The sequence below is a fragment of the Amblyraja radiata genome, chromosome 32, assembly GCF_010909765.2.
Source record: "Amblyraja radiata isolate CabotCenter1 chromosome 32, sAmbRad1.1.pri, whole genome shotgun sequence".
In the NCBI taxonomy this organism is placed as follows: Eukaryota; Metazoa; Chordata; class Chondrichthyes; order Rajiformes; family Rajidae; genus Amblyraja; species Amblyraja radiata.
In genome coordinates, this window is record NC_045987.1 from 8673275 (window position 1) to 8687068 (window position 13794).

Genomic DNA, 13794 nt, shown 5'->3' on the forward strand with positions numbered 1-13794 from the left:
TCCTTCAGGGTTCACGTAATACTACTGAAGTAGTCACTTTTATCACCAAGGAAAGGCATTAGCTGAATGCACGATTAAAATTCCATAAAAAGAAAAAATGATGATCAACGACTGATTTAACCTGCTTTTGGTTGAGAGAGGAAGTGTTAGTCGATTCATTAGTACTGCACACGTAATCTCAATTTTAAATAATTAATATCAATATCTAAAACTGGATCCATCCCTATTTTTATTACAAAAGGTTGGGTTTTTTTAATTGAATTATGCTCCATTTTATTGTGCCATCAGATTGATCTTCACCACCCCTACAAAAACATTTGACAATGTAATTATTACTGTACACAACTGAGAAAATGAAATACTTTGGATCCATGCAGTAATATAGCTTCATGGAAATGTGGGACACACATATCAAAATGATGATCATGTGCGGGACACACATATCCAAATGATATCCAAATCCAAGCACCTCTGCTGTTTTGAGCAGGGGTAGAAAGACCCCACACTTTTACCATGTAAAAGTTCTGTTTTATTAAAGCAACAAGTAATTTTTTCAATATTTACACACTGTTCAAGTTGAGCGCAAATGCCAGCAAATCCATTTTGCTGACTGGCCTGTTGCATAACATTCAACACATTAAGCAGTGACACAAGACATTAGACAGTTAGGGATGCCTCATCCCTTTCAATGGTGCAGCACAAGCTACATAAATTAGAATGGGTTGAAAAATCGGATTCAAACCATTTATGCAAAGTTTCAATGGGCCAATTCGCCTTGGAGGCTCTTGAGACAAAAGAGAGTAGCCATAAAATAATTCATTCAGCTAGGCATTCATTCTAAACATAGAATGCTGACTCTTTGAAGCGTCAGTGGCAGATTTAGTTTAGTTTATTATTGTCATGTGTACAGAGATAGTGGAGAGGCTTTTATTTGCATGCTATCCAGTCAAATACTAAACATAAATACAATCAAGACATTCGCAGTGCATAGATAAAGGATGAGTACGACATTTAGTGCAAAGATATAATACTGATGTCCGATAAAGTTCGATTAAAGATAGTTCAAAGGTCTCCAGTCTCAGGACTGCACTCGAGCCAATGAGTGGATGGTTCAGTTGCCTGGTAACAGCTGGGTAGAAACTGTTCCCAAATCTGGAGTTATGAGTTTTCAAACTTCTGTGCATCATGCCCGATGGACAGAGGAGAGTATACCATGATCATCTCCTATCCAATGTCATTTTAAAATACTCAGACAATAAAAAAAGTCATGGATCACTTTGTGATGGTATGAACAATTCAGCCAAACACTGAGTTCCTTCAAGGGGAATTAAAAAACATTTTCCAGCTATGCTTATAACTAACTAGCCATCTTAAAGATAAATGTAGATTACGAGAAAATAAAAGCACACAAAATTTGGCAGTCGAATTGAGGAAATCAGTTCATTTACCAAAACTGTAAATTATTCTGGCTCTCAGCTCTGCAGTTAGCAAACTTACAAGGTTAGAATCTTTTATGAGGCTTACAGGAATGGATTGAATTTGTTACCAGAGCACCGAGATACATTTCGAATGGTATTCAGAGCATCAATGGCTAGGAAGACGTGAAGTAATTATCAAACAGGTTACAACAATGGCCCTTATGAACATGCTTCCACCCAGTATATAAATCAAAACATTATGAAGCAGAGAATAGAGAAATGGTTAAGGAGAAAGCAGAAAGAGGGATGATTTGATAAGATATAAATTTATAAGAGGCATAGATAGGGTGGATTATCAGAATCTTTTACCTTTAGTAGGGGAATTAATAACAAGAGGACATAGGATTAAAGTGAAAGGAAGGAGTTTTAAGGGGGATATGAGAGGAATTCTGTTACATACAGACTGGTTGATATCTGGATCGTGCTGCCAGAATAAGAAGTGAAATCAGATTAAGAGATGTTTTGACAGACGCTTGAATAGGCAAGGCATAGCTATTGGCCTAAAGTAGGCAAAATGGGCCAGCATGGATATGGTGTGCAGAAAGTGCCATTCTTGTTCTGCACATCTCTGCCACTCCATGTTTTGTCGTCCCCCCCACCCCAGTATCTTTCACTGGAAGACCTTGGGACAATATTTGAAGAGAATCCTCACAAATTTTGGAGTCACAGAGTTATACAGCACAGAACAAGGCCCTTCAACCAATCACACCCATGCCAACCAATATGTCCACCTACATTAATCCCATTTTCCTGCATTTGAACCATATTCCTCAATTCCTTTCCTAATCATGCACCTGTACAAATATATTTTAAATGCTGTAATTGCACCTGCCTCTACCACTTCTTCTGGCAGCTTGTTACATATGCTCACCAACCCTTGTAGAAAACTTGACACTCTCACCCCCCACCCATTCCGCCCCCTCACCAAAACCCATGACGTCTAGTTTTAGAGCCCCCTATCTTTGGAAAAGGACTGACCATCTACGCCCCTCAATTTTAACAACAATTCTATTCCACCCAACCTCTCCTTGTAACTATCCTGGTGACGCAATTCTGCACTCATTCTGACTCTACCATATCCTTTCCAAAGCATGGTGACTAGAACAGTGCATAATTTTCCAAGAATAACCGAACAAATATCTTATACAATTGCAATTTGAGGTCCCAGCTCTTGCACTCAATACCCATGCCTGTGAAGACAAACAAGCTACATGGTCCTCTCCACGTGACAGCACTTTCAAGGAGTTATGAACTTGCGTCCATAGAACCCCTTGTACATCAATGGTTCCAAACTCCTCGCCATAAACAGTACATATTCTGCCAGTATTAGACAACCCAAAATATATTACCTTATACTTGTCTAAATTAAATTACATCTGCCATCACTCCATCCAACTTTACAGCGAATCCATTGCCCTCTGTAACCTTAGGCAACCATCCTCACTATCCATAATTCCACCTATCTTAGTGGTTCAGCAAACGTATCTATCAAAACCCAGACATGTGCACGCCAAACACAAGGTCCCAGCACCAATCCCTGCAGTAGACCATTGGTTATTAGTCAGGGAAACAACCCTCGCCCACTACCCTGTGCCTATCGTCAAGCAAATTTTGGATTTGATGTGCCTTGATTTTCTGAATCAGCCTACTATGCAGGGCCACAGTCAAAAGCCTTGCTAAAGACCATGCCTACTGCATTACATTAATTCCAGGTCAGATGCTATACATAAATATATTCAACTCAAACTCAAAAACAATAGTAGAGCAAAGAGGAGCAGAGAAATGGTTAAGGAGAAAGCAGAAAGAGGGATGATTTGATACAGAATACAGAATATAGTTCTCAGCATTGTAGTTTAGAATGTGGAGGTGGAATACCAGGTAGAATCTTATTAATAAATAGGAAGTCTTAAAGGTCAATGACCTCCTCCTTTTCCTCTTCCAAATGTTATTTGTCTGATATTCATAGGTAGTCTAAATGTCCAGAAATTGACCACTTGTAGCCTAGAAGCATACCCAGTACTAGCAGACCACAAACTACAGTACTTGCCCAAATTTTCATAACAAAACACAGACAATATTTTTATGTTCCATGTCTCACCTGGCCCTTAATTTTGTGGACTGTCTCATACATTTTAACATAGCCTTCGATCTGAGTGGCTTCAGGAGAAAGCAGCAGAAATGCGCGTTCTGGAGTCAATTCCTCATCCAACTGCTGAAAACAGAGAGGAACAAAATGAATATAAGGAAATTGTTCTTGAAACACTTTTCAGATAACATATATGAAACATCCCAGGGAACCTCACAGAAATATTAAACAGAATTCAACTCTGACCATTTTCAATGGGAGGATTCAAGACAACTTGAAAAATGTTTGGACAATGAGGAAATTCAAAGCAGCAGCTGAAAGGAGAGAGAGAAAGTCAGGGATAAAGACTGAGGCAGCTGAAGGTACAGCTGCCAATGATATATGGTGCTGATGGCATTCAGGAAGTATGTTTCTGGTATGATTAAATTTACCAGTGGTGATGCATAAGGAATCAGTTTGCTGTATCAAGAGAGCCACAGACAAAGTATAATTTGCCAGATGCCACCTTAAGGTGGGGTGGTATGTAGTCTGCAGACAAGATGGTAGCGATGAATTCCCTTGGTAGATAAAAGGGACGGCATCTTATGAACAGCAATTACAGGTCAAGGGAGCAGAATTGAGCTATGACTGTCACATCAGTGTACCATGAAGCATGTTCAAAATGACACCACCACCATTTTCTTTGTACCATATTCTGTACCGACCATATGATAAAAGGAGAAATCCTCAAGTTGTATAGCAGAGTCAGGCAAGTCTGGGATGTTAGTGTAGCGTTGTTACAAATTCCTGCCATCAGTGGCGCTCTAGATCTGCCCACTGCCTGTGCGTGCGACTCGAGAGGCTGTGGGGGGAGGGGGGGGTGAGTAAAATGAAGGTGTTTATAGGTTGTCGGGGAGGGATTTCTTAGTGAGACAAGCTTATGAGGAAATTTTGTTCTGTCATTCCGTTCTTGATTAAAAAAAAAAAAAAAAACGTTGCTTGACTATTGAATCGCTGGATGAACTTCATCGCCTTCAAAATCACGGATCGCAAGTTCAGGACAAAACCAAAGATATGTACTGTAGGACGTTTATCATATCTAGTGTTTGGTGTAATTTCATATTAATCTGATAATGCGAAATATGTTTTTAGGCCCCGATATCGGCCGTGTCCTGCCTGCCGGCTGTTACTGTGAGTTACTGTGAGTGTGAGCAAAATCATGGCAGTGGCCACAATCCGATCTCTGTATCATAATCCACAAACATCCACTCTCAAGATAATCAAACTCATTATTTTTTGCACAATCATGTCATAAAAACATCTAAATTATCTATTTTGTGTTATTGTCTACCCATGATCAATATTTTCATACTAAATATCTGACTCAAAACTTCCACTACATAGTTTTTAGTCAAATATTTAGTATGAAAATATTGATCATGGATAGACAATTACACAAAATATAGATAATTTAGATGTTCTTATGACATGATTGTGCAAAAAAAAAAGACTTTGATTATCTCGAGAGGGGATGTTTGTGAACACATGTCTGTGTAAAACGGCCCTTGGGCCTTGCCTGCTGCAGTGTTATTTTACAGAATAAAATTTATGGGAATTAAACATTCAATTCCTTAAATTTGGCAAAGAAATTCATGACATAGTGAGATTTAAAAATCATGTTATATTGTGAATTCTTGCGTGAATGGGATCAGTTTGTTATTTGGATATCTTGGCTATTTAAAATGTTATTTTTAGCCTATTCTTAAGAATGGGATAGATGTTTAGATCTAGTAATTGAATTTAGATGAATTTGATACATTTAGATTAATTGATTTGATGACACGGATGAATATGAATTTTTTGTTGGATATTTACTATTTGTTTTAACGTTTAACTTGTGTTGAGGGCCTGTCCCACTTTCACGACCTAATTCACAACCTTTTTTACTCGTGGACATTTTTCATCATGCTAGAAAAACGCCACGACCTACTTGTAGCGGCAGATTTTTCATATCTTTCAGGTAATTAGCACCCTAGCCACTAATTGGATGAGAATGGATAAGGGGAATATCTTCGGTACGCATGCAAGCTGCCTCAGAGACCTTCAGAGCTTCTCCATTCATAAAGCTTCAGCACAGTCTTTTGATGAATATTTTCTTTATTGTAGATAGTAAACAGTAAAATACATCCAAGGTTTTTCCGACTTGTTACGGCAATCTTCTTCGAACTCCAGCTCATTACTTCAGATATTAGAAAGCTCCTCGTGTCTCCGTAACAATTACATGCCTTGACATGCTCGAAGGATTAACCTTCTCCATCGTCTCTCCAAAACGAATCTATAAAGAGCTTCTCCATTCATAAAGCTTCAGCACAGTCTTTTGATGAATATTTTCTTTATTGTAGATAGTAAACAGTAAAATACATCCAAGGTTTTTCCGACTTGTTACGGCAATCTTCTTCGAACTCCAGCTCATTACTTCAGATATTAGAAAGCTCCTCGTGTCTCCGTAACAATTACATGCCTTGACATGCTCGAAGGATTAACCTTCTCCATCGTCTCTCCAAAACGAATCTATAAACTAAACTTCTGCGCAAGCAGTTAAGCTGCAAACACGCCCCAAAGACACGTCATAAATCCCACCCACATTATAACGGGCAGTCTAAAATTTAAAGGCACATGCCATCCACAATGACATGCAAAACAGGCCAAATGGCCACTACACTACTCGATGCCACGAGTACCTAAGACTACATCATGGCCTGCTACGACCTACCTACGACCTCGTGACGGCCATGCTGTGAGTATGATTCAAGGGCAAATTCAGCAGAGGTCGTGAATTAGGTTGTGAAAGTGGGACAGGCCCTTTAGGCATTTTGTTGAACTAAATAATTTCTACTTTTTTTTCCTAAAACTGCAAATAAAAACTTGTTTCTACTTGATGCTGTTCGGTGGTTTTTTTCCTTAAATTTTTCAAATGCCACCGAAGAAGAAATGCAAAATTGTCAATCCAAATGCCCAGCTAAAGCTCACCTTGAAATTAATTTCTCTGTCATGCCCGAGTCTAAGAGGGATATTAAATTAAAAATGGACAATTAAAAATTGTCCTTGTATACCTCGTTTGGAAAAAGACAGTCTGAACGGGAAAGTAGTGGGCAGAAAACCATGTCATACGTGGTTTGAAGAGCAAAAACCTGTAGTTCACAATGCCAAAATTGAAAAGTTGAGGAAAAACAAGGTGTACAGAGTTGCTTATTGGTTAGTCTGAGGATTATGATGATGCTACTGATTACGATATGCCAATGTACCAGCTAGCAGGTACCCCATGTACCCCACATAGTCTTCCCCATGAAGACTTGGTCTTTTGCTAGAAATTGTAATTTCTTTACCTGTCTGTTACGGACTTACAGCATATAACACTAATATTAAAGTTCTGATCATGAGAATATCACATTTTTGAATTTTCAAGGCCGTCTGGGTGTTTATTACTATTTCTGTCACAACGGTTAATTTTGTAATTAGCTACTTAATTAGGTAATTAACTAATTATATACTTTAATTTCAGGCCATCCAAGTAAGATGTATCATATTTGTTTCAGAATGCTTCAATCTATAATAACTGCAAATTTCATTCAGTTCTCTTAATTTTTAAGAAAGTTATGGGCTTTTGACTGTCCTCGATCACAGCTTTTGTTTTAAGTTAATGGAAAAGCAATAGGGAACAAGATGCTAATTTCCGAGTACGAAAATGACCATAACGTTTTTAATACTGAAGATATGAAAGTGAATTCGGTATCAAATTAAAGTTATTTTTATGCTTTATCTGATGGGATAAATTATAGGCTTGATTGTTAATATCTCAAAATGTTGTAACATCCCTGGTTAGTGTTTCAGTTAAACAAAGTCAGTGATCAACAATATCTATTATTCTGTATTTACAGGAAAAAAATTAACATTAATGAATGGGAACTAACCTGCTCATTGTTATTATTTTCCTCTTCTGTTCTTGGATCTGGAGAAGGAACAGACTTCTCTGGTAATTGGTCGTTTCCAGACTGAGTTTCGGGTCGTGACAAGTGGTCCAGTACCCATGCTGAGTTTACAGATAGCTTGGGTGATGATTGGCATTGTTCCAAAATATCCTAAAAAAAACAGGGCTTTGCATGACATAAAATTTAAGAGCTGTGAAATAACTTGATTCTCGAAAGACTTTTACCAAAATGCACAATGACCTGCAGAACATTCAATTTTTAAACCTTCCCAGCTCTATTTCAAAAACATATTTGCTTTCTCCTCAAGTCTATAACACAGTGCACATTTTATTAGGATTATAGCAACAAGAAGAAATACATTTTTTAATCTTTACATCTGCATTGGATTAGTTAATATGCATCACATTCCTATCCAGGTTATCAATATAGTTTCCAATGTCACATAAAATATCTAACACACCCCTCAAATATGATCAGGGCTGATTTGTGTCAGTTTTCACCAATATACGAACAGACTGTGGTCTGTGAATGAGGAAGTCGAGGATCCAGTTCCCCGATCTCTCAAAAAAATCCTCTTTAAAACTCACCCTGTGATCTGGCCTCCACAACCAGAAAATCCCAGGGATCCATCATTCTCTGAGCATTCAGAGCACCCGAGTTTTAAATTTTCACCCACTCATCTTGTAACTACCACCTGTATTTCTACAAGCCATTGCCAGAGTGATATAAATGGAGATATTTCAGAGTTCGTGAAGTACAGTACAGACACATTCAAACCGTGTGCATGTATTGAATTATCAAAGACCCTCATCAAAGTAGGTTCACAAGGATAGGGGGGGGGTGTGCGAGTGGGGAGCAGTGTAGAACCAGATCGAGGTAGCAAAACATTGTATGAACTGTGTTTCAAGAATACTGAAGCAATTTCCTGCTGTTGATTTCAATATCAGGAATGGAAAATATTAATGGCATCAGATGCGTTGAAGTTATGCTGATTAAAGAGAATAACATTTGACCACAACACATATGTTTGAAAAAAAAAAAAGAACAAGGCATCCCAAAAGAGGGCTGTTCAGTCCAGACAAGGAATTCCAAAGGTCATACGTGATAAGAGTAGAATTAGCCCATTCGGCCCATCTAGTCTACTCTGCCATTCAATCATAGCTGATCTATCTCTCCCTCCTAACCCCATTCTCCTGCCTTTTTCCCAAAACCTCTGAAACAAAAAGGGGGGGGGGAAGGAAAGAGGCTTTTGGGTAATCTAACACAGAAGCTCCGAAGGGAACAGGGAACCCACCAAAAGAATGGTCACAATGAATGGCAGTGCTGGCTCGAAGGGCCAAATGGCCTCCTCCTGCACCCATTTTCTGTTTCTATGTTTCTAAGTAGGCTAAGAAAGAGAAAATGCTGGAAACACTCAGCAGATCAGGCAACATCTGTGTTAGGAGAAAGAGTTAACGTATCTGGTCAAAGACTGAATAAGGGTCTCCAAACTAAAACATTACCCAGTTTCTCTTTCCACATATGCTGCCTGATCTGCTGAGTACTTCCAACGATTTCTACTTTGATATCAAATTGTTAACATCTGCAATTCTTTTTTTTTTTGACATCCAACTGAAGGGAAATTGGGATGTAAAAAAAAAGAAATTTGGCACAGTGGCGCAGCTGATAGAGATGCTGCCTCACAACACCAGTGTTGCATGTCCGATCCTGAGCTTGGCTGGCCTCTGTTTCGAGTTTGCATGTTCTGTCTGTGATTGCCGCATGGATTGTCTCTGGTTTTCTCCCACATCTCAAAGACAACATTGGCCTCTAAAATTGCCACTAATGTGTATAGAGTGGATGAGAAAGTAAGACAACATAGAACTAGTGTGAACAGGTGATCAGAGGTCAGCATGGACTCAGCAAGCCTAAGGGCCTGTTTCCATGCTGCATCTTTAAACTAAACTTAAAATCTATGTTTGGGGTGTGTGGGGTGGGAGGAAACAAGTCAAGAGTGAAATCAAGAGTGTTTAATTACTAACATGTACCAACAACAAAATAATGAAATTCTTACTTGGGACAGCTTAACAGGCTTACAAACACACGGATACTAAAAAATCACTAATGCACTAAATCAATAACTGTAATACCAAGTAAGCAGAATTTAGAAGACACAAGGAAGTGTAGATGCTGGAATCTGGCACCGCAGTATGGCGGTTCTTTGCAATGATGGTCCCAGAGGAAGATCTGCTAGCGTCTGATACAATCACCCCACTACTTTAAATCTCTATTCTATTTATAAATATAGCTTCATTTCTAGTTGTTCTAATAATATACTGTCATCTTATAATGCCGAGAACTCTATTCTGCACCCCGAATCTTTTTCTTTGCTCTACCTATTGCACGAGTTTGGCTTGATTGTATTTGTGTATAATATATGATTTGTCTGTCTAACATGCTTTCCTCTTCACCTTGGTTCATGTGACAATCATAAACCTAAACACTAAACCTATCCTTAGCAAAACACAAAGTACAGAAGAGCCTCAGTGGGTCATGAAGCATCCGGGGAAGGAGTAAACAGTTACTTTTCTAGTTGGGACCCTCCTTCTTGGGGAAAGTCAGGCCTCCAGATACTGGTCTATCACAAAAAAATAAAATGATTGTATTAGGCTTGGAGGGGCTGAGGTTGGGGCCCAGGCGGGAGACAGATGCTGGGCGGACTCACCTCCCCGTCCTCCAGCCAGCTCGTGTCGTAGGTCAGCCGCCCTTTCTTCGAGTTGCGCAACGCCTGCAAAGTCTCCCAGCGTTTATCCTCGGCAGGCATGATATCCCGCTCGAGGCAACTTATCGGTCAAACAACCGAAAACCGTCTTATCCCCGACCAACAATTAAAAAAATCGTCCCACATCCATTTCCAGTTCCGGGTTATGGCCCGCCCACGTGTCGCCATGGAGACCAGGCTTTGCATGGATGGAAGGCGAGGTTATTTTATCTTTGTGTGTGGCTCATAAAGAGGATAAAATGAGCACGGAGTCCTTAACTGATGTGTGTGAGAGACACACAATATTAATGCAAGGAAGCATTCCAAATTGTTCTAAATAGGACAGTGATCTGTATATAGAGTCATATAGTATGGAAACAGGCCTTTCGGCCCATCTAGTTCCAGGTGACAAAGATGCCCCTATCTGAGCTATTCCCATTTACCTGTATTTGGCCCAGATCCTTCTACACTTGTCCACTTCTTCTTCTCTCATATGGTGTGCACAGCCTAAAGTTGTAGGACAACTTGTTCTATTTGATTGTGCACGCGGGGTTGATTGCATTCGTCGAAACTGGGCGAACCACGTGAAGGTTGCAATCTTCTACCCCACTTGTCCACTTATTAGACTTTAATCTAGAATGGTTGGGGGGAGGGACTCAAATAGAGAAAGCTATTAGACAGTGTGTGAGGCAGGAGGCAGAGAAGGAAAGCATTCAGACCCAACATGTAGGGGAGAAAGAAGAAAACAATAATAAACAGAGAATAAGAGGTGGTGTGGTTCTTAAATGGGTGAGCAGAGAAACAGAGGGGTGTAAAATGCGGGCGGAAGCAATAGGTAGCAAGGTGAAAAGTAAAAGTGGCAGGCAGACAAATCCAGGGCAAAAATCAAAAAGGGCCACTTTTCAACATAATTGTATAAGGGGTAAGAGCGTTGTAAAAACAAGCCTGAAGGCTTTGTGTCTCAATGCAAGGAGCATTCGTAATAAGGTGGATGAGTTGAACGTGCAGATAGCTATTAATGATTATGATATAGTCGGGATCACGGAGACATGGCTCCAGGGTGACCAAGGCTGGGAGCTGAACATCCAGGGATATTCAATATTCAGGAGGGATAGAGAGAAAGGAAAAGGTGGTGGAGTAGCGTTGCTGGTTAGAGAGGAGATTAACGCAGTGGAAAGGAAGGACATTAGCTTGGAGGATGTGGAATCGGTATGGGTAGAACTGCGAAACACTAAGGGGCAGAAAACGCTGGTGGGTGTTGTGTACAGGCCACCTAGCAGTAGTAGTGAAGTTGGGGATGGCATCAAACAGGAAATTAGAAATGCGTGCAACAAAGGCAAAACAGTTATAATGGGTGACTTCAATCTACATATAGATTGGGTGAATCAAATTGGCAGGGGTGCTGAGGAAGAGGATTTCTTGGAATGTATGCGGGATAGTTATCTAAACCAACATGTAGAGGAACCAACGAGAGAGCAGGCTATTCTAGACTGGGTATTGACTAATGAGGAAGGGTTAGTTAGCAGTCTTGTTGTGCGTGCCCCCTTGGGCAAGAGTGACCATAATATGGCTGAGTTCTTCATTAGGATGGAGAGTGACATTGTTAATTCAGAAACAACGGTTCTGAACTTAAAGAAAGGTAACTTTGAGGGTATGAGACGTGAATTGGCCAAGATTGACTGGCAATTAGTTCTAAAAGGGTTGACGGTGGATATGCAATGGGAGGTATTTAAAGACTGCATGGATGAACTACAAAAATTGTTCATCCCAGTTTGGCAAAAGAATAAATCAGGGAAGGTAGTGCATCCGTGGATAACAAGGGAAATCAGGGATGGTATCAAAGCAAAAGATGATGCGTACAAATTAGCCAGAAAAAGCAGCATACCAGAGGACTGGGAGAAATTCAGAGACCAGCAGAGGAGGACAAAGGGCTTAATTAGGAAAGGGAAAATAGATTATGAAAGAAAACTGGCAGGGAACATAAAAACTGACTGCAAAAGTTTTTATAGATATGTGAAGAGAAAGAGATTAGTTAAAACAAATGTAGGTCCCTTGCAGTCAGAAACAGGTGAGTTGATCATGGGGAACAAGGATATGCGCGGACCAATTGAATAACTACTTTGGTTCCGTCTTCACTAAGGAAGACATAAATAATCTGCCGGAAATAGCAGGGGACCGCGGGTCAAAGGAGATAGAGGAACTGAGTGAAATCCAGGTTAGTCGGGAAGTGGTGTTGGGTAAATTGAATGGATTAAAGGCCGATAAATCACCAGGGCCAGATAGGCTGCATCCCAGAGTACTTAAGGAAGTAGCTCCAGAAATAGTGGATGCATTAGTGATAATTTTTCAAAACTCTTTAGATTCTGGAGTAGTTCCTGAGGATTGGAGGGTAGCAAACGTAACCCCACTTTTTAAGAAGGGAGGGAGAGAGAAAACGGGGAATTACAGACCAGTTAGTCTAACATCGGTAGTGGGGAAACTGCTAGAGAGTTATTAAAGATGGGATAGCAGCACATTTGGAAAGTGGTGAAATCATTGGACAAAGTCAGCATGGATTTACGAAAGGTAAATCATGTCTGACGAATCTTATAGAATTTTTCGAGGATGTAACTAGTAGAGTGGATAGGGGAGAACCAGTGGATGTGTTGTATCTGGACTTTCAGAAGGCTTTCGACAAGGTCCCACATAAGAGATTAGTATACAAACTTAAAGCACACGGTATTGGGGGTTCAGTATTGATGTGGATAGAGAACTGGCTGGCAAACAGGAAGCAAAGAGTAGGAGTAAACGGGTCCTTTTCACAATGGCAAGCAGTGACTAGTGGGGTACCGCAAGGCTCAGTGCTGGGACCCCAGCTATTTACAATTTATATTAATGATCTGGATGAGGGAATTGAAGGCAACATCTCCAAGTTTGCGGATGACACTAAGCTGGGGGGCAGTGTTAGCTGTGAGGAGGATGCTAGGAGACTGCAAGGTGACTTGGATAGGCTGGGTGAGTGGGCAAATGTTTGGCAGATGCAGTATAATGTGGATAAATGTAAGGTTATCCACTTTGGTGGCAAAAACAGGAAAGCAGACTATTATCTAAATGGTGGCCGATTAGGAAAAGGGGAGATGCAGCGAGACCTGGGTGTCATGGTACACCAGTCATTGAAAGTAGGCATGCAGATGCAGCAGGCAGTGAAGAAAGCGAATGGTATGTTAGCTTTCATAGCAAAAGGATTTGAGTATAGGAGCAGGGAGGTTCTACTGCAGTTGTACAGGGTCTTGGTGAGACCACACCTGGAGTATTGCGTACAGTTTTGGTCTCCAAATCTGAGGAAGGACATTATAGCCATAGAGGGAGTGCAGATAAGGTTCACCAGACTGATTCCTGGGATGTCAGGACTTTCATATGAAGAAAGACTGGATAGACTTGGCTTATACTCGCTAGAATTTAGGAGATTGAGAGGGGATCTTATAGAAACGTACAAATTTCTTATGGGGTTGGACAGGCTAGATGCAGGAAGATTGTTCCTGA

At 40.2% G+C, this 13794-nt stretch overlaps 1 protein-coding gene across 3 annotated transcripts in view; it reads right to left on the reverse strand.

Annotated features, from left to right (window-relative positions):
• gle1 (GLE1 RNA export mediator) overlaps positions 1 to 10875 on the reverse strand; it is a 31215-nt gene extending 20340 nt beyond the window's left edge. Inside the window, exons 1-3 of one of the 3 annotated variants that reach the window (XM_033049069.1) lie at positions 10237 to 10875; positions 7515 to 7682; positions 3577 to 3687 (exon numbers count right to left, since the gene is read on the reverse strand). In XM_033049069.1, coding sequence (XP_032904960.1) covers positions 3577 to 3687; positions 7515 to 7682; positions 10237 to 10335 — 378 coding nt within the window. In that variant the 5' untranslated portion in view covers positions 10336 to 10875. Of the gene's footprint in view, positions 1 to 3576; positions 3691 to 3810; positions 3832 to 7514; positions 7683 to 10236 lie in introns of those variants that run through there. The other 2 variants (XM_033049067.1, XM_033049070.1) reach the window with 2 other exon arrangements.
• Positions 10876 to 13794: the final 2919 nt, after the last annotated feature.